Source organism: Grampus griseus, assembly GCF_964374135.1.
Source record: "Grampus griseus genome assembly, chromosome: 1".
Taxonomy (NCBI): Eukaryota; Metazoa; Chordata; class Mammalia; order Artiodactyla; family Delphinidae; genus Grampus; species Grampus griseus.
Genome location: NC_139017.1, coordinates 88,460,367 through 88,485,139, shown reverse-complemented (window position 1 = coordinate 88,485,139; position 24,773 = coordinate 88,460,367). Strand labels below are relative to the sequence as shown.

The following is a 24,773-nucleotide window of genomic DNA, read 5'->3' as shown; positions in this document are numbered from 1 at the left end:
AAAAGAAGAGCTCTCTGTTTTACTAGAAATGTATTTGTGAAAATAAAAATGAAAGGGTTACATAGCTGACAAAGAAGGACAAAAACAAAATTTAGTTCCATTCACGTGCATGTGTTGAGCACCTATTATGTGCTAGAGGAGTACGACCTAGTCTCCTGCCCCTAAGAAGCTCAGAGTCTAGTTGTGGAGACAGATGAAACTAAACCTGTAAATACGATGTAGAACCTCTAATCTATACAAAAAGAGAAATTGGCCGTGCCTTCTATAGTTCATTGGAGAGACTGGACTAGGAGGGCTTTCAAAGGGAAGATAATAGAAAACATGAATAGAAGTTTCAGAGGCAGAAAAAGTCAGGACAAGGCAGTATGGGCAAGCAGAAGCCTTGTGCAAAGAGATGAAACGGCACCACCACCGTTTGCTGGAATCTAGACATGAAAGTAGTAGCAGGGGTGAGAAAGAAGACCCTAGAGGCATCAGAGGCCCAAACAGGAAGGCCTTGAATGCCATCTTTAAGATCTAGCAGCAGGATGGAGGGTGGATATGAAAGGAGCAAAGCTGGGAAGCAGGAGAAAAAGGAGGGAGCTATTGCTGAAATTAGAGCAATGAACACAGTAAGAGCAAAAGGGAGCCAGAAGAGAGACTATGGAAGCAGCAAAATCCAAAGTAATTGATGCATTGGACATGGGGAAAAGAAAAAGGAAGAAGCTGAGGATGGCCGTCCGGTTTCCAGCCAGCACGACTGGTTGTATCTCTAAAACACAGACCTCAGGAGGTGGAGGAGAGAGCCGTGCAGCAGGTCTATTTATAAGTTCGGCGTAAGGACAAGCCAGCCGATTGCTGCGCTGCCAGGTCTGAGGGTGTGAATGCTTGGGTGGCATCACCAGATACTGAAGCGTGATGCCGGACAAGGCAGCTACTGGCCTCTGCTCTCCACTGAACCCTGGAAATGGCATCTACCTCATGGCCCATGACCAAGTGCTTAAATATGTCTGAGAATGGCCCAACTCACGTCTAAATGCAGCTGTGTCTTTCATGAGCATTTCTGTTTTCATTTAAAACTCATCAGCTGCAAGGGTTGCAGAGACAGAAGATGGAAATGGGTTATCCTGTATTAGAGTCCCTGGTATCCGAGTGCCTAATGTTTAATATTTTCAGTTAAATCATGAGGAAATAGTTATGCAAACCATAATTTTGCTATCCACAGGGAAATTATTAGCTTATTATCCTTAAGAGACTTGTACCAGGGCATCTAAATCTTTAGATAAGGAGCTAATTTAATTTTAGTTCCCCTTCTGCTAAGATTTCATACTCTGGGGTAATATATACAAAAAAGGGAAAACATGTGAGGTCTCTGGGTCAAGAATACTAGCATGATTATTAATGAGTAGAAATTTAGCTGTTTTACTTCTTAAAACTCTAAAGTTCCTTCTCACACACTATCTCATTTATTCTTAAAGATAATATAAAGCAAAAATTCCGAAAACAATATAGCTAAGTTATACGTGAGGCAAACTGCATTTGGGGAAAAGTCTTATTTTTATAAGTGTATATTACCAAACTTATAACACTTTGAATTATAGAGTTCTGTGGCTGAAACAGACCATTCCAGAGAGCATCACTTGTCTTAAAGGTGAAACAAAGGCTCAGAGCAGATAAATAGCTTAGTGAAGTTCACACAGTTGAGTCGTAGCAAAGAAAGGACTAGTTTCCAGGTTTTCAATCGTCCATCTAGCATTCTCTCCTCCACCTCATCCTATTTCCATTATTGACATCTATTCATTCTTTTACAGTGCAGGTTTCAATTTTAAAACTAAAAAAATTTTCATTATCCCTAGTTAGCCAAACCCATCTCCCTAACCTCTGCTTTCTGCTGGTTTTTCTAAAGTTCATAAACTTACCATCCTTAAAAACAAAAAAAACGAAAGAGCATGCCACTGATCCTGCCTCCCCCTCAAGCTCCCTCCTCCCTTCACAGCCCAGCTTTCCGAGCGAAGGTCCACACTCACGCTCTCCTCTTTCTTCCCCCCATTCATTCCTCAGCCCACTGCCAGCTGGAGCCTGTTGCTGCCGCTCCCAGAAACTCTTCTCACTGCAGTCACTCAGGATCTCACACCTGGCAATGCCCAAGGACCTGTCCTTGCTGGACGTCCCTGTTGCACGTGACGGTGTTGGCCATGTCTTCCTTTGTGAAAAACTGTCTCATCCTGGGCTCTGTGATGCCAGCTTTTCGGTGCTTCCTTCCTTCCTTCTCAGTCTCCCTCATGGGCTCTCTGCTTTTATGAGTAGGCAGGGCTGTGAGGCATGGGTGAGTGGACCTGGCAAGGAGCGGAAGGGAGACACAACCATCCTCAGATACAGCTCCTCTCAACATCCTGCAGCCACCACCCCAACTAGTCCTGCCTTTCCTTCCTTCATTGATTCACTCAACAAGTATTTGTCAAGCACCAACCATATGCCGAATACTGTACCTGACCCTGGGGCTGCAGCTATGAAAGATGAGAGTGTAGTTTCTCTGCCTCCAGTTTGTACCGGCCTCCAATTCACTCCCCTCCAACCCATCCATCTTCTGGAAAGATCTGACAGGTCCTGTCACTCCCTTCTGATGAAATCCCTCCAACGGCTGGCTCTCTTTTTAAGCCCAGCTCCTCAGCATGGCATATATCTGGTTTTAATCTATCTGTCTAGCCATTCATCACAGCGAACACTCCAATCACACAGAACAACTCACAATTTCCCAAACACACACACCCTTTCATGCCTCTTTGCCTTTCCATACTCTGCCTCTCTCCCTCCCTCTAGAACACCCTTGCTTATCTTCTTTGTGTGGCAAAATTCGCTTCGTCCTTCACAACTGAGCAAAAATGTCATCTCCTCTATGACGCCTTGTCAACACCCCATCTGTTGTTCCCATTGTACAAACTCGTTAAATCACTTATCACTTTAAATTGAAATTGTTTTTTCATGTCAGCCTTTTCAATAGACTGTGAGCTCTGAGAACAAAAACTACATATTATTTATTTTCACACATGCCTAATGCCTAGCAAAGTCCCCGGTAGACAGTTATTAACAGACACCAACAAAAACGTGTAGAATTAATTACTCTATTTTCAGTGGTACCACAAATCCTCGGTACTTGTGCATCCCATCAACATTTAACATGTCCTGGGTTGATTTCATGTTCTTTCCCATTGTCTACATCTCACTCCTTCTTTTTGTTCTATTTATGTACTTCAAGAGGAAAAGGCAAAATCTGACATCTTTTCTTATCCCTCAGGCTCCTCTTCTTTATTAAATTGAAACCAAACTTCTTAAACCACAAAAGACTTTTGGTTCAAGCCCCTCCTCCTGTAGATAGCAATGAGGACAGATTTCCTTTCACTGGATTTGATTTATTCCTTCATAATGGAATAAAAATCAACTTCATGGAAATGGTACATACAACCAGAGGAAATGCAATGACTAATGAGTGAGATATTATATAACAAAACAGCTTAATTGGCTATTCTTGATTTAAAAAGCACAGCCTCTACAGTTTACAATGTTTCATTTCCTTTCATTCTTTCTAATTTTGTCACTGTGTAGTAATTACTACATACCCCTCTTTGAAAATCTTGCCTTCTGCTCAGCCTATTCCTGCCCTTGTAAATGAACCACGCCCACACACCAGACCTCACTGGGATTGAATTAAAAAGTCACTGCACAAAAAAGCAGGTCCTTGCTCTGCCTCCAGGATGCTGTCCCCTCCCCTGCCCACTTGTGCATCCCATTATTTCTCCCACTCAGTGTTTAGGTTCCTTCACACTCCCACATTTGGGGTTTGTACCATGGCCGCATACTTTCTTACCAACCGTGAATCGATGATTCTGTTTGGACTAGCTGTCCCTCCCCCCCATGATAGCCCCCAGCAGTGCCCTGCCTCAGGCCACAGAGAAGCACCCTCGGAAGCACAAGCTTCAAGGAGCACCTCCCCCCACCCCAACAGGGGAGGGAGATTGACAGGTGTCATTGCTGAGCACAGTCTTACCTGCACACTTTTTAAACTCCCCCTCTCATTACCTTCTTGCAAACTGTAGCCTCATAAAAGTCTACCCTGCCCCCGCCAGCCTCTCCCATCCTCCCCTCTCCTACTCCAGCCTCTCTCTCCCATGAGGACACCATGTGCCCTCCATGGGGTGAGAGGCGGGATATGTGTGCTCTTCACAGTCCACTTCAACTCCTAGACATTCCCTCCACATGCACCTCTATTTTTTTTTAAACATCTTTACTGGAGTATAATTGCTTTAAAATGGTGTGTTACTTTCTGCTGTATAACAAAGTGAATCAGCTATATGCATACATATATCCCCATATCCCCTCCCTCTTGCATCTCCCTCCCACCCTCCCTATCCCACCCCTCTAGGTGGTCACAAAGCACCGAGCTGATCACCCTGTGCTATGCGGCTGCTTCCCACTAGCTATATATTTTACATTTGGTAGTGTATATATGGCCATGCCACTCTCTCACTTCGTCCCAGCTTACCCTTCCCCCTCCCCGTGCCCTAAAGTCCATTCTCTACATCTGCGTCTTTATTCCTGTACAGCCCCTAGGTTCTTCAGAACCTTTTTTTTTAGATTCCATGTATATGTGTTAGCACACGGTATTTGTTTTTCTCTTTCTGATTTACTTCACTCCGTAGAACAGACTCTAGGACCACCCAGCTCACTACAAATAACTCAATTTCATTTCTTTTTATGGGTGAATAATATTCCATTGTATATATGTGCCACATCTTCTTTATCCATTCATCTGTCGATGGACACTTAGGTTGCTTCCATGTCCTGGCTATTGTAAATATAGCTGCAATGAACATTGTGGTACATGATTCTTTTTGAATTATGGTTTTCTCAGAGTATATGGCCAGTAGTGGGATTGCTGGGTTGTATGGTAGCTCTATTTTTAGTTTTTTAAGGAACCTCCATACGTTCTCCATAGTGGCTGTATCAATTTACATTCCCACCAACAGTGCAAGAGGGTTCCCTTTTCTCCACACCCTCTCCAGCATTTACTGTTTGTAGATTTTTTGATGATGGCCATTCTGACCCGTGTGAAGGGATACCTCACTGTAGTTTTGATTTACATTTCTCTAATGATTAGTGATGCTGAGCATTCTTTCATGTGTCTGTTGGCAATCTGTATATCTTCTTTGGAGAAATGTCTATTTAGGTCTTCTGCCTATTTTTGGATTGGCTTGTTTGTTTTCATGATATTGAGCTGCTGTAAATTTTGGAGATTAATCCTTTGTCAGTTGCTTCGTTTGTAAATATTTTCTCCCACTCTGAGGGTTGTCTTTTCATCTTGTTTATGTATTCCTTTGCTGTGCAAAAGCTTTTAAGTATCATTAGGTCCCATTTATTTCTTTTTGTTTTTATTTCCATTTCTCTAGGACGTGGGTCAAAAGTATCTTGTTATGATTTATGTCACAGAGTGTTCTGCCTATGTTTTCCTCTAAGAGTTTTATAGATTCTGGCCTTATATTTAGGTCTTTAATCCATTTTGAGTTTATTTTTGTGTATGGTGTTAGGGAATGTTCTAATTTCATTCTTTTACATGTAGCTGTCCAGTTTTCTTAGCACCACTTATTGAAGAGGCTGTCTTTTCTCCATTGTATATTCTTGTCTCCTTTATCAAAAATAAGGTGACCATATGTGCATGGGTTTATCTCTGGGCTTTCTAAGCTGTTCCATTGATCTATATTTCTGTTTTTGTGCCAGTACCATACTGTCCTGATTACAGTAGCTTTGTAGTATGGTCTGAAGTCTGGGAGCCTGATTCCTCCAGCTCTGTTTTTCTTTCTCAAGATTGCTTTGGCTATTCGGGGTCTTTTGTGTTTCCATACAAATTGTGAAATTTTCTGTTCTAGTTCTGTGAAAAATGCCACTGGTAGTTTGAGAGGGATTGCATTGAATCTGTAGATTGCTTTGGGTAGTATAGTCATTTTCACAATGTTGATTCTTCCAATCCAAGACCATATTATATCTCTCCATCTGTTTGTATCATCTTTGATTTCTTTCATCAGTGTCTTATAGTTTTCTGCATACAGGTCTTTTGTCTCCTTAGGTAGGTTTATTCCTAGGTATTTTATTCTTTTTGTTGCAGTGGTAAATGGAGTGTTGCCTTAATTTCTCTTTCAGATGTTTCATAATGAGAGATTTCTGTGCATTACTTTTGTATCCTGCTACTTTACCAAATTCATTAATTAGCTCTAGTAGTTTTCTGGTAGCATTTTAGGATTCTCTATGTATAGTATCATGTCATCTGCAAACAATAACAGTTTTACTTCTTCCTTTATGATTTGGATTCCTTTTATTTCTTTTTCTTCTCTGATTGCTGTGGCTAAACCTTCCAAAGTTTTGTTGAATAATAGTGGTGAGAGAGGAAAACCTTGCGTTGTTCCTGATCTTCAAGGAAATGCTTTCAGTTTTTCACAATTGAGAACGATGTTGGCTGTGGGTCTGTCATAATGGCCTTTATTATGTTGAGGTAAGCTCCCTCTATGCTTACTTCCTGGACAGTTTTTATCATAAACGGGTGTTGAATTTTGTCAAAAGCTTTTTGTGCATCTATTGAGAGGATCATATGGTTTTTATCCTTCATTTTTTTAATATGGTGTACCACATTGATTGATTTGCATATACTGAAGAATCCTTGCATTCCTGGGATAAACCCCACTTGATCATGGAGTATGATCCTTTTAGTGTAATGCTGGATTCTGTTTGCTAGTATTTTGTCAAAGATTTTTACATCTATGTTCATCAGTGATATTGGCCTGTAGTTTTCTTTCTTTGTGACATCCCTGTCTGGTTTTGGTATCAGGGTGATGGTGGCCTCATAGAATGAGTTTGGGAGTGTTCCTCCCTCTGCTATATTTTGGGAGAGTTTGAGAAGGATAGGTGTTAGCTCTTCTCTAAATGTTTCATAGAATGCACCTGTGAAGCCATCTGGGCCTGAGCTTTTGTTTGTTAAAAGATTTTTAATCACAGTCTCAATTTCAGTGCTTGTGACTGGTCTATTTATATTTTCTATTTCTTCCTGGTTCAGTCTCAGAAGGTTGTACTTTCTAAGAATTTATCCATTTCTTCCAGGTTGTCCATTTTATTGGCATAGAGTTGCTTGTAGTAATCTCTCATGATCCTTTGTATTTCTGCAGTGTCAGTTGTTACTTCTTTTTCATTTCTAATTCTGTTGATTTGAGTCTTCTCCCTTTTTTTCTTGATGAGTCTGGCTAATGGTTTATCAATTTTGTTTATCTTCTCAAAGAACTAGCTTTTAGTTTTATTGATCTTTGCTATCGTTTCCTTCATTTATTTTTCATTTATTTCTGATCTGATCTTTATGATTTCTTTCCTCCTAACTTTGGGGTTTTTTTGTTCTTCCCTCTCTAATCGCTTTAGGTGTAAGGTTAGGTTGTTTATTTGAGATGTTTCTTGTTTCTTGAGGTAGGATTGTATTTCTATAAACTTCCCTCTTAGAACTGCTTTTGCTGCATCCCATAAATTTTGGGTGGTCATGTTTTCACTGTCATTTTTTTCTACGTATTTTTTGATTTCCCCTTTTATTTCTTCAGTGATCTCTTGGTTATTAAGTAGTGTATTGTTTAGCCTCCATGTGTTTGCATTTTTTACAGATTTTTTCCTGTAACTGATATCTAGTCTCATAGCATTGTGGTCGGAAAAGATACTTGATATGATTTCAATTTTGTTAAATTTACCAAGGCTTGATCTGTGACCCAAGATATGATCTATCCTGGAGAATGTTCCATAAGCACTTGAGAAGAAAGTGTATTCTGTTGTTTTTGGATGGAATGTCCTATAAACATCAATTAAGTCCATCTTGTTTAATGTATCATTTAAAGCTTCTTTTTCTTATTTATTTTCATTTTGGATGATCTGTCCATTGGTGAAAGTGGGGTGTTAAAGTCCCCTACTATGATTGTGTTACTGTCGATTTCCCCTATTATGGCTATTAGTATTTGCCTTATGTATTGAGGTGCTCCTATGTTGGGTGCATAAATATTTTCAATTGTTGTATCTTCTTCTTGGATTGACCCCTCGATCATTATGTACTATCCTTCTTTGTCTCTTGTAATAGTCTTTGTCTTAAAGTCTATTTTGTCTGATATGAGAATTGCTACTCTAGCTTTCTTTTGATCTCCATTTGCATGAAATATATTTTTCCACCCCTCACTTTCAATCTGTATGTGTCCCTAGGTCTGAAGTGGGTCTCTTGCAGACAGCATATATATGTGTCTTATTTTTGTATCCATTCAGCCAGTCTATGTCTTTTGGTTGGAGCATTTAATCCATTTACATTTAAGGTAATTATTGATATGTATGTTCCTATTACCATTTTCTTAATTGTTTTGGGTTTGTTTTCGTAGGTCTTTTCCTTCTCTTGTGTCTCCTGCCTAGAGAAGTTCCTTTAGCATTTGTTGTAATGCTGGTTTGGCGGTGCTGAATTCTCTTAGCTTTTGCTTGTCTGTAAAGGTTTTAATTTCACCATAGAAGCTGAATGAGATCCTTGCTGGGAGAGTAATCTTGGTTGTAGGTTTTTCCCTTTCATCACTTTAAATATGTGCTGTCACTCCCTCTGGCTTGCAGAGTTTCTGCTGAAAGATCAGCTGTTAACTTTATGGGGATTCCCTTGTATGTTATTTGTTGTTTTTCCCTTGCTGCTTTCAATATTTTTTCTTTGTATTCAATTTTTGATAGTTTGATTAATATGTGTCTCGGTGTGTTTCTCAGATTTATCCTGTATGGGACTCTCTGATCTTCCTGGACTTGATTGACTATTTCCTTTCCCATATTAGGGAAGTTTTCAACTACAATCTCTTCAAATATTTTCTCAGTCTCTTTGTTTTTCTCCTCTTCTTCTGGGACCCCTATAATTCAAATATTGGTGCATTTAATGTTGTCCCAGAGGTCTCTGAGACTGTCCTCAATTCTTTTCATTCTTTTCTCTTTACTCCTCTCTCTGGTAGTTATTTCCACTATGTTATCTTCCTGGTCACTTATCCATTCTTCTGCCTCAGTTATTCTGCTATTGATTCCTTCTAGAGAATTTTAAATTTCATTTATTGTGTTGTTCATCATTGTTTGTTTGCTCTTTAGTTCTTCTAGGTCCTTGTTAAACGTTTCTTGTATTTTCTCCATTCTTTTTCCAAGATTTTGGATCATCTTTACTATCATTACTCTGAATTCTTTTTCAGGTAGACTGCCTATTTCCTCTTCATTTGTTTGGTCTGGTGGGTTTTTACCTTTCTCCTTCATCTTCTGCATATTTCTTTGTCTTCTCATTTTGCTTAACTTACTGTGTTTGGGGTCTCCTTTTCACAGGCTGCAGGTTCATAGTTCTCGTTGTTTTAGGTGTCTGCCCCCAGTGGCTAAGGTTGGTTCAGTGGGTTGTTTAGGCTTCCTGGTGGAGGGGACCAGTGCCTGTGTTCTGGTGGATGAGGCTGGATCTTGTCTTTCTGGTCGGACAACCGTGTCCAGTGGTGTGTTTTGGGGTGTCTGTGAACTTATTATGATTTTAGGCAGCCTCTCTGCTAATGGGTGCGGTTGTGTTCCTGTCTTGCTGGTTGTTTGGCAGGGAGTATACAGAACTGGAGCTTCCTGGTCATTGAGTGGAGCTGGGTCTTAGTGTTGAGATGGAGATCTCTGGGAGAGCTTCAGTGTTTGATATTACATGGAGCCGGGAGGTCTCTTGTGGACCAGTGTCCTGAACTCGGCTCTCGCACCTCAGAGGCACAGGCCTGACACCCAACCAGAGTACCAAGACCCTGTCAGCCGCACAGCTCAGAAAAAAAGAGAGAAAAAAAAGAAAGAAAGAGAAAAAAATAAAATAAAGTTATTAAAATAAAACATAAAATAAATTACTAAAAATTAAAAAAAAATTTAAGTATTAAAAAGAAAGATAGAAAAGAGAGCAATCAAACCAAAAAATAAATCCACCAATGATAACAAGTGCTACAAACTATACTAAAAAAAAAAAAAAAAAAAAGGACAGACAGAATCCCAGGACAAATGGTAAAAGCAAAGCTATACAGACAAAATCACACAAAGAAGCATACGCATACACACTCACAAAGAGAGAGAAAGGGAAAAAAAAATATTTATCTTTTGGGAAGTCTGAGGTCTTCTGCCAGCATTCAGTAGGTGTTCTGTAGGAGTTGTTCCACATATAGATGTTTTTCTGATGTATTTGTGGGGAGGAAGGTGATCACGTCTTACTCCTCCGCCATCTTTAAGTTCTCTGCCACATCCACCTCTTGTTAAACCCTATCCCACCGAAGGTCCTGCCATCTGACCACTTATTCACTAACTCTCATTCATTAAAGACTTTAAGTAGCTGGATCATGAGAAACTGTCAGCTCTCCAAACTGTTTCTCTCTCAGAACTCAAAATCTGTCTGACCCACCCTCTCTCCTCTCAATTTATATGCTAATCATTCCCACCACCTTTGTTTTGCAAATTCATTAGGACCTCTGGTCCAACAACCCACACATTGCTATGCATCCGTCTCCTCCTTTCCCCTTCCTCTGCTTTGACTCCACGCTCCTGACGTCAACAATTCCCTCTCCAGTATTTGCAATTTCCGTTCTGGTCTGCACTTTCACAGCACCTGCCCAGTTAAACCCTAGGTGGTGAATCAAGCTATGTGCTTTCTTGGTGCTTACATTAGGAACATAAATACTGGAGAAAATCACGTGTGGGAGGGCAGGATTTTCTTTTCTGTCACCCACTTATCTTCTTCCTCTCATTGTCCAGGTGACCTTCATGAAGGGAAAGCTAAGAGTCCATCCTCAGTCCTCACCTTACCTGGTTTCTAACACAGCCCATGTTTCAGATTTTCCTCTAACCTCACAGTTACTCCTTCTCATCACCTGGACTGCTTCCTCCTCATCTCTCTGACCTCTTACTAGACGGGAGCACCCAGCTTCAGTCTTCATCCCTTGTCATCTCCTCCTTATCTCTACTCACTTCTCTGATAATTAGCTTCTGGCTTTAAATACCACCTGGATGCTGTTGACTCTCAATGTCTATGTCTACCTCTCCCCTGAATTCCAGATATGCCTTTTTCTTTTCTTTTTTTTTTTTTTTTTTGCGGTATGCGGGCCTCTCACTGCTGTGGCCTCTCCCGTTGAGGAGCACAGGCTCCAGACGCGCAGGCTCAGCGGCCATGGCTCACAGGCCCAGCCGCTCTGTGGCATGTGGGATCTTCCCGGACCGGGGCACGAACCCGTGTCCCCTGCATCGGCAGGCGGACTCTCAACCACTGCGCCACCAGGGAAGCCCCAGATATGCCTTTTTGAATTTAGCCTTAGATATCTCAGAGGCATCTCAAATTTCAAATGCTTCAAACCCAGTTCTCTACCTGCCCACTCAGCCCCACCTTTTTTGGTATTAACATAGTCTTTCCATCTCGATAAAAGGCAACTTCATCATTCTATCTTTCTTGGGTCAAAAACTTAGTCATCCTTGACTCAACAATTTCCTTTAAACCTCTGTCTAATCTGTCATCTAATCCTATCAGCTCTCTATCCTGCTCTCCTCTTTGTAGGAGGCCAGAGAACATTACCCTTTATTTATAGTCCTTTCATCTCAACCATTAATGACATCATTTAAATGCAGTGGTCAGAAGGAAACAAGTTTGCTGTGGTTCTCAACCTTGGCTGCACACTGGAATCATTGCTTGGTGGGGGGGGGGGGCGGGAGGCAGTGCCTGTATCCCACCTGCAGAGATTCTCATTTAATTGATCCGCTTCTGGCCCCCCACCCAGGTGATTCTAATGTGCAGTCAAGTTTTAGGGCTTAAAGAGAGAGCCCCAGAGAGACCTGGTGAAAATCATTAGTATTAATCAGTGTTTAAATGTCAAGTAGATTTCAGAATCAGTATCACACACTAAAAACAATATCCCCCGAATTAAAATAAACAATAAAAATAATTAAAACTGGAAATCTATACCAATATGTTCTATTCTTTTTGAATAGGCCTTATAATTTCAATCTTTACTTTTATAATCTTTTCTTTCTCATTTTTATAAGAATCTTTTTTATTAGTTCTATATACTGATCATTTGATGAGAAAACTGTACTCCCGGCTAAAAACTGGCCAGATTATCACCAGATCTCAGCTCTGGATCCTTTCTGTGTTTTCTTTTCAAGCACTGACATTTCTCTGAATCTTGAGGGAAATGAGCTGAAAAGCTCATCCCAATATTAGGCAGGGTTGAAGGACTATACCAATTTAAGAAGGCCAGTTTTATTATCTTGATTTTCTTTTTCAGTTCTCGAGCATTTTCCTCTGAAGGCATCAGGCTGTGGGGTGACCAGTTTGCATTTTTTTAATAAGTTAACAAACAAGGGGAAAGAGACAATTGAGAAGTTAAAAAATGATAGGGAAAAACAACTCAAAGAGTGGTGGGTGAGAGGAAGGAGGAAAAAAGAGGCAAAGGAGGTGAAGGCTGGCACTTCTCAGTTCCTGCTATCAGAGGAAGTTGGGAAAACAGGTGAGCAGCTGGTGGACACTGTCATGTGGGGGGGGGGCCATCATTACATCAGAACCTACCATTTCTCCTCCCCATCCTAATTTCTATTTTCCTCTGATTGAAATTTGTTAGAATCTGTGCAATAAAGTGTTTGCAGTCTTATTTCCCCTGAGAAATTCCCTACGGATGTCACAATTGTACATCGAACAAATATTTATACTTATGCAGTTGCATAACATTGAAATAAGAATTTAGCATTAAAAAAAAACCCTGTTTACTAGAATTGAAGGATACTTTAGATTAATCCAAAAATACAGATTGATTTGCCTAATAGTAATATTAAATTTTTCCCATGATGCTAATTATTCCAGGGATATACCAGAGCAAGCTTGTCTTAATCTGAAACCTAAACTGTATTGCTTTTAAAACATGTCAACCACAGTGCAATCAAGGAAAACAACTTCTTGTTTAAACAAAACAAAACAAAAAACAAAGGAGAATAGAGTAAACTCAATTTTGTGAGTAAACAATTCTGTGGTGCATTTTACTTGTTTTATTTTATTTTTACACTTATTTTACCCCTCCTTGTACTTCCAAGCTTGAATTATGAGTACACTTCTCAAAATATTTTAAGCAAATGAAAAAATATTCATCACACCATTAAAACAAATATCCCCAAATATCTTCTATGGTCACAGTTTTCATATCTGAACATTTAAATATAACTCTGTGTATGACCAGTAATGCTTGTTTTTTTTTCAATCATTTCTAATTTGAACTTGTAAAACACAGAATTTTTCTATTTTTGAAAAATTGTCTAAAAAAAATAAGAACAAGCCTTTCTCTTCAATGTTACACATAAAGGACCTTCTTTGTCACCTTCTCTCCCGGAATGGTAACAAGCTGACCCTACCTTCCCTTCTCTAAACAAGGCAATGATAGTTCATGTAGGAAATTCAAATCTGGCCAGAGGCAGCCCAGTGATTTTCCAGATGGAGGCAAAGGGAGAAAGCTGAGAAGCTCTGGGTATCTGCAGTCCGCAGAGCTGGGAGAAGTCGGCCACCCAGTGGAGGATGGAGGCCATGACGGTTACTTGTAATAGTTTGGTGCAGGTCTTTTGGGACATCAAGAACTGCTTCTACGGGGTCCTGAGTCATAGCTTTCATTCGAGACATGGTGTACTATCGGGAAAATGCCAACAACAATCATCCATACTTAAACCCAAGACACAAAATGTTCTATAAATGACAACTATGCAGTAGCGCCCTATATAAGAGCATAAAGTAGTACCACATAAAGTACTGAGTGTTTAACAAATCCTGTCTCATTTCTACAGTGATTACCAATGTATTCTGTGTGTCTTTTCCTACTCAATAGTGAAAACAAGGTGGGAAGGATATTTATCCCCCATTATTATGATTAAAGTTGTACTTTTTCAGTATCTGCAGAGAATATTTTTCATCTGTTCAGATCCATGCGATAATGTACCTCAGTTTATGGCTCTCTTTCAAAAGTGACTGACATGTTCAAGCAAAGTTAAGGGATCGGCAAATATGGGCAGAAAACCTAAATAGACATTTCTCCAAAGAAGATATACAGATTGCCAACAAACACATGAAAGGATGCTCAATCTCACTAATCATTAGAGAAATGCAAATCAAAACCACAATGAGGTACCACCTTATACCGGTCAGAATGGCCATCATCAAAACATCTACAAACAATAAATGCTGGAGAGGGTGTGGAGAAAAGGGAACCCTCTTGCACTGTTGGTGGGAATGTAAATTGATACAGCCACTATGGAGAACAGTATGGAGGTTCCTTAAAAAACTAAAAATAGAGCTACCATACAACCCAGCAATCCCACTACTGGCCATATACCCTGAGGAAACCATAATTCAAAAACAGTCATGTACCACAATGTTCATTGCAGCTCTATTTACAATAGCCAGGATATGGAAGCAACCTAAGTGTCCATCGACAGACGAATGGATAAAGAAGATGTGGCACATATATACAATGGAATATTACTCAGCCATAAAAGAAACGAAACTGAGTTATTTGTAGTAAGGTGGATGGACCTAGAGTCTGTCATACAGAGTGAAGTAAGTCAGAAAGAGAAAAACAAATACTGTATGCTAACACATATATATGGAATCTATTTTTTCTAAAAAAAAAAATGGTTCTGAAGAACCTAGGGGCAGGACAGGAATAAAGACACAGACGTAGAGAATGGACTTGAGGACATGGGGAGTGGGAAGGGTAAGCTGGGACGAAGTGAGAGAGTGGCATGGACATATATACACTACCAAATGTAAAATAGCTAGCTAGTGGGAAGCAGCCACATAGCACAGGGAGATCAGCTTGGTGCTTTGTGACCACCTAGAGGGGTGGGATAGGGAGGGTGGGAGGGAGACGCAAGAGGGAGGAAATATGGGATATATGTATATGTATAGCTGATTCACTTTGTTATAAAGTAGAAACTAGCACACCATTGTAAAGCAATTATACTCCAATAAAGATGTAAAAAAAAAAAAAAAAGTTAAGGGATCTGGACCTAGAGCCCAGGCCAGGCCGCCCATATACATTCGTGCTCTCTTCTTTTGGTTTCTTTTGTCACATTATTCCAGTTTGCTTTATGTTTTAAATGATTGTTTTTCAGGTACACATACAGGCATCTATTTGAAGGCATAAGTTCCACCCCTTCCCACCTCCAGTCCTGGTCCAGGTAGAGGTAACTCCCCGTATGTCTGTCAGCTGTTTCTCTGAGTAAAATGCTTCTGCTGCTATTTTCAGATCTGCGGGGGGCAGACTGCCTCAGTTTGGGTTCCCTCAGAAGTAGACCATGAGACAAGGATTCAAGAGCAGGATGGGGAAGTAAGATGAGGTGGGGAAGGCAGCCAGGAAAGGGTACATCACCAAACCAGCTGCCACTGTGGGCACCTGGAGCTAGACCCCAGGGCAAAATGGAGCCAGTGGACAACGGAGCCCAGGATCACTGGTTTAGGGCTGCTCCTGTCAGCAAAGTGAGTTCTGGCAGGCAAAACCCGGGAGCAAAGAAATGCAGAAGCTGGCAACTGGACACAGAGCTGCTGTGTGCTGCCATGGGCAGGACCAGGTGTCTGGGCAGGGCACTGGTTGCACCCACTACAGCCATCGTACCTAGATGAGCAAGTCCCTAGCACACACCCTACTTCCCCTTCCCATCCTCCCAATACCACCATTTTTTAATCCTTCTTTGGAAATCCTTGTAACTTTCAGTATATACTAACAGCTTTCTTTTTTGTTCCATCCACAATAGGCAGCATCTCATCCTCTAAGATGAAGACTTGCAGACACCACCCCAACGCCCAGCCTCCCACCTCTCAACTTCTGATTATATTTTCTTTCTCAGTTGCATTGTTCTATAGCTATACTAAGTCCTGGGAGTTCAGCCTATAGTTTAATTTTAAAAGTGCATTTAAAGCAAAGCCTGACGCCATGTCTTGCCTGCTGTCTGCTGCACACGGGATCATCTGAGAGCTCCTGGAAGCCATTGCTCTACCAGGACACTAACGGTCACACAACTAACACAAGAGTGACTGAGGAAGGCGGAAGATGGCGGAAGAGTAAGACGCGGAGATCACCTTCCTCCCCACAGATACACCAGAAATACATCTACACGTGGAACAACTCCTACAGAACACCTACTGAACGCTGGCAGAAGACCTCAGACCTCCCAAAAGGCAAGAAACTCCCCACATACCTGGGTAGGGCAAAAGAAAAAAAGAAAAAACAGAGACAAAAGAATAGGGACGGCACCTGCACCAGTGGGAGGGAGCTGTGAAGGAGGAAAAGTTTCCACACACTAGGAAGCCCCTTCGCGGGCGGAGACTGCGGGAGGCGGAGGGGGGAGCTTCGAAGCCGCGGAGGAGTGCACAGCAACGGGTGCGGAGGGCAAAGCGGGGAGATTCCCGCACAGAGGATCGGTGCCGACCAGCACTCACCAGCCCGAGAGGCTTGTCTGCTCACCCGCCGGGGCGGGCGGGGCTGCGAGCTGAGGCTCTGAGGCTCGCATTTCGGTTTTGGATGGAGCGCAGGGAGAGGACTGGGGTTGGCGACTTGAACATAGCCTGAAGGGGTTAGTGCACCACGGCTAGCCGGGAGGGAGTCCGGGGAAAAGTCTGCACCTGCCGAAGAGGCAGGAGACTTTTCCTTCCCTCTTTGTTTCCTGGGGCGTGAGGAGAGGGGTTTAAGAACGCTGCTTAAAGGAATTCCAGAGACGGGCGCGAGCCGCGGCTAAAAGCGCGAAACCCAGAGACGGGCGCGAGCCGCGGCTGAAAGCGCGGACCCCAGAGACGGGCGCTAGCCGCGGCTGAAAGCGCGGAATCCAGAGACGGGCGCGAGCCGCGGCTAAAAGTGCGGACCCCAGAGGCGGGCGGGAGACGTTAAGGCTGCTGCTGCCGCCACCAAGGGGCCTGTGTGCGAGCACAGGTCACTCTCCACACCCCTCTTCCGCGGAGCCTGTGCAGCCCGCCACTGCCAGGTTCCCGGGATCCAGGGACAACTTCCCCGGGAGAACGCACAGCGCGCCTCAGGCTGGTGCAAAGTCACGCCGGCCTTTGCCACCACAGGCCCGCCCCGCACTCCGTGCCCCTCCCTCCCCGCCGGCCTGAGTGCGCCAGAGCCCCCGAATCAGCGGCTCTTTTAACCCCATCCTGTCTGAGCAAAAAACAGACGCCCTCCAGCGACCTACACGCAGTGGCAGGGCCAAATCCAAAGCTGAGCCCTGGGAGCTGTGAGAACAAAGAAGAGAAAGGGAAATCTCTCCCAGCAGCCTCAGAAGCAGCGGATTAAAGCTCCACAATCAACTTGATATACCCTGCACCTGTGGAATACCTGAATAGCCAACCAATCATCCCAAATTAAGGAAGTGGACTTTAGGAGCAAGATCTATGATTTTTTCCCTTTTCCTCTTTTTGTGAATGTGTATGTGTATGCTTCTGTGTGAGATCTTGTCTGTATAGTCTTGCTTCCACCATTGTCCTAGGGTATCCGTCCATGTTTTTTTAAAAAATTTTTTTTCTTAATAATTAATTTTAATAACGTTATTATACTTTACCTTCTTTCTTTCTTTCTTTCTTTCTTTCTTTCTTTCTTTCTTTCTTTCTTTCTTTCTTTCTTTCTTTCCTTCCTTCCTTCCCTCCTTTATTTTTTTTTTTTTTGCCATACGCAGGCCTCTCACTGTTGTGGCCTCTCCCATTACGGAGCACAGGCTCCGGACGCGCAGGCTCAGCGGCCATGGCTCATGGGCCCAGCCGCTTCGCAGCATGTGGGATCTTCCCAGACCGGGACACGAACCCGTGTCCCCTGCATCGGCAGACAGACTCTCAACCACCGCGCCACCAGGGAAGCCCCCTTCCCTCCTTTAGACAACGAATCATCCCAAATTGAGGAGGTGGTCTCTGACAGCAAGATTTATGATTTTTCCCCATTTACCTCTTTTAGTGAGGGTGTATGTGTATGCTTCTGTGTAAGATTTTGTCTGTATAGCTTTGCTTCCAACATTTGTTCTAAGGTTCTATCCGTCCCTTTTTTTTTGTTCTAAATAAGAATTTTTTAATTCAATAACTTTATTATACTTTATTTTATTTTTACTGTATCTTCTTTCTTTCTGTCTTTTTTCCTTCTTTCCCTCCTTCCTTCCTCCCTCCCTCCCTCCCTCCCTCCTTTCTTTCCTTCTTGCCTTCTTTCCTTCTTTGCTTGTTTCTTTCTTTCTTCCTTCCTTCCTACCCTCCTTTCCTTCTTTCTTTCCTCATACTTCTAATTCCCTCTACTTTTTCTCCCTTTTATCCTGAGACGTGTGGATGAAAAGCTTTTGGTGCTCCAGCCAGGAGGCAGGGCTCTGCCTCTGAGGTAGGAGAGCCAACTTCAGGACACTGGTCAACAAGAGACCTCCCAGCTCCACATAATATCAAACGGCGAAAATCTCCCAGAGACCTCCATCTTAACACCAGCACCCAGCTTCACTCAACGACCAGCAAGCCACAGAGCTGGAAAACCTATGCCAAACAACTAGCAAAACAGGAACACAACCCCACCCATTAGCAGAGAGGCTGCCTAAAATCATAATAAGGCCACAGACACACCAAAACACACCACCAGACCCACTAGAGAGACAAGATCCAGCCTCATCCACCACAACACAGGCACTAGTCCCCTCCACCAGGAAGCCTACACAACCCACTGAACCAACATTAGCCACTGGAGACAGACATCAAAAACAGGAGGAACTACGAACCTGCAGCCTGCAAAAAGGAGACCCCAAACACAGTAAGATAAGCAAAATGAGAAGACAGAAAAACACACAACAGATAAAGGAGCAAGATAAAAATGCACCAGACCTAACAAATGAGGAGGAAATAGGCAGTCTACCTGAAAAAGAATTCAGAATAATGATAGTAAGGTTGATCCGAAATCTTGGAGATAGAATGGACAATAGATTGGACAAAATGCAAGAATCAGTTAACAAGGACCTAGAAGAACTAAAGATGAAACAAGCAACGATGAACAACACAATAAATGAAATTAAAAGTACTCTAGATGGGATCAATAGCAGAATAACTGAGGCAGAAGAACGGATAAGTGACCTGGAAGATAAAATAGTGGAAATAACTACTGCAGAGCAGAATAAAGAAAAAAGAATGAAAAGAACTGAGGACAGTCTCAGAGACCTCTGGGACAACATTAAACGCACCAACATTCGAATTATAGGGGTTCCAGAAGAAGAAGAGAAAAAGAAAGGGACTGAGAAAATATTTGAAGAGATTATAGTTGAAAACTTCCCTAATATGGGAAAGGAAATAGTTAATCAAGTCCAGGAAGCACAGAGAGTCCCATACAGGATAAATACAAGGAGAAATACGCCAAGACACATATTAATCAAACTGTCAAAAATTAAATACAAAGAAAGCATATTAAAAGCAGCAAGGAAAAAACAACAAATAACACATAAGGGAATCCCCATAAGGTTAACAGCTGATCTCTCAGCAGAAACCCTACAAGCCAGAAGGGAGTGTCAGGACATACTGAAAGTGATGAAGGAGAAAAACCTGCAGCCAAGACTACTCTACCCAGCAAGGATCTCATTCAGATTTGATGGAGAAATTAAAACCTTTACAGACAAGCAAAAGCTGAGAGAGTTCAGCACCACCAAACCAGCTTTACAACAAATGCTAAAGGATCTCCTCTAGGCAAGAAACACAAGAGAAGGAAAAGACCTATAATAACGAACCCAAAACAATTTAGAAAATGGGAATAGGAACATACATATCGACAATTACCTTAAATGTAAATGGACTAAATGCTCCCACCAAAAGACACAGATTAGCTGAATGGATACAAAAACAAGACCCTTATATATGCTGTCTACAAGAGACCCACTTCAGACCTAGACACATACAGACTGAAAGTAAGGGGATGGAAAAAGATATTCCATGCAAATGGAAACCAAAAGAAAGCTGGAGTAGCAATTCTCATATCAGACAAAATAGACTTTAAAATAAGGACTATTAAAAGAGACAAAGAAGGACACTACATAATGATCAAGGGATCGATCCAAGAAGAAGATATAACAATTGTAAATATTTATGCACCCAACATAGGAGCACCTCAATACATAAGGCAAATACTAACAGCCATAAAAGGGGAAATCGACAGTAACACATTCATAGTAGGGGACTTAAACACCCCACTTTCACCAATGGACAGATCATCCAAAATGAAAATAAATAAGGAAACACAAACTTTAAATGATACATTAAACAAGATGGACTTAATTGATATTTATAGGACACTCCATCCAAAAACAACAGAATACACATTTTTCTCAAGTGCTCATGGAACATTCTCCAGGATAGATCATATCTTAGGTCACAAATCAAGCCTTGGTAAATTTAAGAAAATTGAAATTGTATCAAGTATCTTTTCTGACCACAACGCCATGAGACTAGATACCAATTACAGGAAAAGATCTGTAAAAAATACAAACACATGGAGGCTAAACAATACACTACTTAATAATGAAGTGATCACTGAAGAAATCAAAGAGGAAATCAAAAAATACCTAGAAACAAATGACAATGGAGACACAACGACCCAAAACCTGTGGGATGCAGCAAAAGCAGTTCTAAGAGGGAAGTTTATAGCAATACAAGCCCACCTTAAGAAGCAGGAAACATCTCGAATAAACAACCTAACCTTGCACCTCAAGCAATTAGAGAAAGAAGAACAAAAAAACCCCAAAGCTAGCAGAAGGAAAGAAATCATAAAAATCAGATCAGAAATAAATGAAAAAGAAATGAAGGAAACAATAGCAAAGATCAATAAAACTAAAAGCTGGTTCTTTGAGAAGATAAACAAAATAGATAAACCACTAGCCAGACTCATCAAGAAAAAAAGGGAGAAGACTCAAATCAATAGAATTAGAAATGAAAAAGGAGAGGTAACAACTGACACTGCAGAAATAAAAGAGATCATGAGAGATTACTACAAGCAACTCTATGCCAATAAAATGGACAATCCGGAAGAAATGGACAAATTCTTAGAAATGCACAACCTGCCAAGACTGAATCAGGAAGAAATAGAAAATATGAACAGACCAATCACAAGCACTGAAATTGAAACTGTGATTAAAAATCTTCCAACAAAGAAAAGCCCAGGACCAGATGGCTTCACAGGCGAATTCTATCAAACATTTAGAGAAGAGCTAACACCTATCCTTCTCAAACTCTTCCAAAATATAGCAGAGGGAGGAACACTCCCAAACTCCTTCTACGAGGCCACCATCACCTTGATACCAAAACCAGACAAGGATGTCACAAAGAAAGAAAACTACAGGCCAATATCACTGATGAACATAGATGCAAAAACCCTCAACAAAATACTAGCAAACAGAATCCAACAGCACATTAAAAGGATCATACACCATGATCAAGTGGGGTTTATTCCAGGAATGCAAGGATTCTTCAATATATGCAAATCTATCAATGTGATAAACCATATTGACAAATTGAAGGAGAAAAACCATATGATCATCTCAATAGATGCAGAGAAAGCTTTTGACAAAATTCAACACCCATTTATGATAAAAACCCTACAGAAAGTAGGCATAGAGGGAACTTTCCTCAACATAATAAAGGCCATATATGACAAGCCCACAGCAAACATCATCCTCAATGGTGAAAAACTGAAAGCATTTCCACTAAGATCAGGAACAAGACAAGGTTGCCCACTCTCACCACTCTTATTCAACATAGTTTTGGAAGTTTTAGCCACAGCAACCAGAGAAGAAAAGGAAATAAAAGGAATCCAAATCGGAAAAGAAGAAGTAAAGCTGTCACTGTTTGCAGATGACATGATCCTATACATAGAGAACCCTAAAGATGCTACCAGAAAACTACTAGAGCTAATCAATGAATTTGGTAAAGTGTCAGGATACAAAATTAATGCACAGAAATCTCTGGCATTCCTATATACTAATGATGAAAAATCTGAAAGTGAAATCAAGAAAACACTCCCATTTACCATTGCAACAAAAAGAATAAAATATCTAGGAATAAACCTACCTAAGGAGACAAAAGACCAGTATGCGGAAAATTATAAGACACTGATGAAAGAAATTAAAGATGATACAAATAGATGGAGAGATATACCATGTTCTTGGATTGGAAGAATCAACATTGTGAAAATGACTCTACTACCCAAAGCAATCTATAGATTCAATGCAATCCCTATCAAACTGCCACTGGCATTTTTCACAGAACTAGAACAAAAAATTTCGCAATTTGTATGGAAACACAAAAGACCCCGAATAGCCAAAGCAATCTTGAAAACGAAAGAAGGAACTGGAGGAATCAGGCTCCCTGACTTCAGACTATACTACAAAGCTACAGTTACCAAGACGGTATGGTACTGGCACAAAAACAGAAAGATAGATCAATGGAACAGGATAGAAAGCCCAGAGATAAACCCATGCACATATGGACACCTTATCTTTGATAAAGGTGGCAGTAATGTACAGTGGAGAAAGGACAGCTTCTTCAATAAGTGGTGCTGGGAAAACTGGACAGCTACATGTAAAAGTATGAGATTAGATCACTCCCTAACGCCATACACAAAAATAAGCTCAAAATGGATTAAAGACCTAAATGTAAGGCCAGAAACTATCAAGCTCTTAGAGGAAAACATAGGCAGAACACTCTATGACATAAATCACAGCAAGATCCTTTCTGACCCACCTCCTAGAGTAATGGAAATAAAAACAAAAATAAACAAATGGGACCTAATGAAACTTCAAAGCTTTTGCACAGCAAAGGAAACCATAAACAAGACCAAAAGACAACCTTCAGAATGGGAGAAAATATTTGCAAATGAAGCAACCGACAAAGGATTAATCTCCGAAATTTACAAGCAGCACATGCAGCTCAATAACAAGAAAACAAACAACCCAATCCAAAAGTGGGCAGAAGACCTAAACAGACATTTCTCCAAAGAAGATATACAGACTGCCAACAAACACATGAAAGAATGCTCAACATCATTAATCATTAGAGAAATGCAAATCAAAACTACAATGAGATATCATCTCACACCAGTCAGAATGGCCATCATCAAAAAATCTAGAAACAATAAATGCTGGAGAGGGTGTGGAGAAAAGGGAACACTCTTGCACTGCTGGTGGGAATGTGAATTGGTTCAGCCACTATGGTGAACAGTATGGAGGTTCCTTAAAAAACTACAAATAGAACTACCATATGACCCAGCAATCCCACTACTGGGCATATACCCTGAGAAAACCATAATTCAAAAAGAGTCATGTACCAAAATGTTCATTGCAGCTCTATTTACAATAGCCCGGAGATGGAAACAACCTAAGTGCCCATCATCGGATGAATGGATAAAGAAGATGTGGCACATATATACAATGGAATATTACTCAGCCATAAAAAGAAACGAAATTGAGCTATTTGTAATGAGGTGGATAGACCTAGAGTCTGTCATACAGAGTGAAGTAAGTCAGAAAGAGAAAGACAAATACCGTATGCTAACACATATATATGGAATTTAAGAAAAAAAATGTCATGAAGAACCTAGGGGTAAAGCAGGAATAAAGATGCAGACCTCCTAGAGAACGGACTTGAGGTTATGGGGAGGGGGAAGGGTGAGCTGTGACAGGGCGAGAGAGAGTCATGGGCATATACACACTAACAAACGTAGTAAGGTAGATAGCTAGTGGGAAGCAGCCGCATGGCACAGGGATATTGGCTCGGTGCTTTGTGACAGCCTGGAGGGGTGGGATAGGGAGGGTGGGAGGGAGGGAGACGCAAGAGGGAAGACATATGGGAACATATGTTTATGTATGACTGGTTCACTTTGTTATAAAGCAGAAACTAACACACCATTGTAAAGCAATTATACCCCAATAAAGATGTTAAAAAAATAAATAAATAAAAAAATAAAAGTGCATTTAGGCGTCCGTGCCCAAGCCTCGCGGGTCTGCGGCCGCAGCGCCAGGTGCCGGAGCTCGAGGGGCGTGGTTTGTGGTCGGGCCGGCTGCCGACCCGGGAGTCAGGACATGTTCGACGCCATCGTGATGGCGGATGAGAGGTTTCACGAGGAAAGGTATCAGGAAGGCTATGAAGAAGGAAGTAGTTTGGGTATGATTGAAGGAAGACAGTATGGCACGTTACATGGAGCTAAAATCGGATCTGAGATCGGGTGCTACCAAGGTTTTGCTTTTGCTAGGAGATGTCTCCTGCACGGTTCCGCCACTGAGAAAGACAGCAAAAAGATGAAGGTCTTAGAATCGTTGATTGGAATGATTCAGAAATTCCCTTATGCTGACCCTACTTATGATAAACTTCACGAAGACTTAGACAGAATTAGAGGGAAATTTAAGCAGCTTTGTTCATTACTAAACGTTCAGCCCGACTTTAAAATTAGTGCAGAAGGTTCCAGACTTTCATATTGAGGATGACAGATGCACAAAGACGAAACATCAAGGAACAGATGTTCGTATGTTAAGTGTTTAAAAATGTGATTAAAGGCAAAACAATGATGGGGGATTCATTGTTTTGCAGGGAGGGTTCCAGCTTGGCCTGTGAACAGGCTTCCTTCCCCCGAGGTCTGCTGGGTCGCCTCGGTGCCCCCCATGGGGCCCCTCCACACAAGCCCGTCCTTTGTTGGGCCCTGTCTGCTCTGCTGTGTGAA

At 41.5% G+C, this 24,773-nt stretch overlaps 1 protein-coding gene across 1 annotated transcript; it reads left to right on the top strand.

Annotated features, from left to right (window-relative positions):
- Positions 1–527: 527 nt before the first annotated feature.
- LOC309827817 (protein LTO1 homolog) lies at positions 528–24,558 on the top strand (the record flags this gene model as incomplete). Its single annotated transcript, XM_082662679.1, has 2 exons — positions 528–663; positions 24,050–24,558. The coding sequence occupies 2 exons, from the start codon at positions 528–530 to the stop codon at positions 24,532–24,534; spliced, it is 621 nt and encodes a 206-aa protein (XP_082518805.1). The 3' UTR covers positions 24,535–24,558.
- Positions 24,559–24,773: the final 215 nt, after the last annotated feature.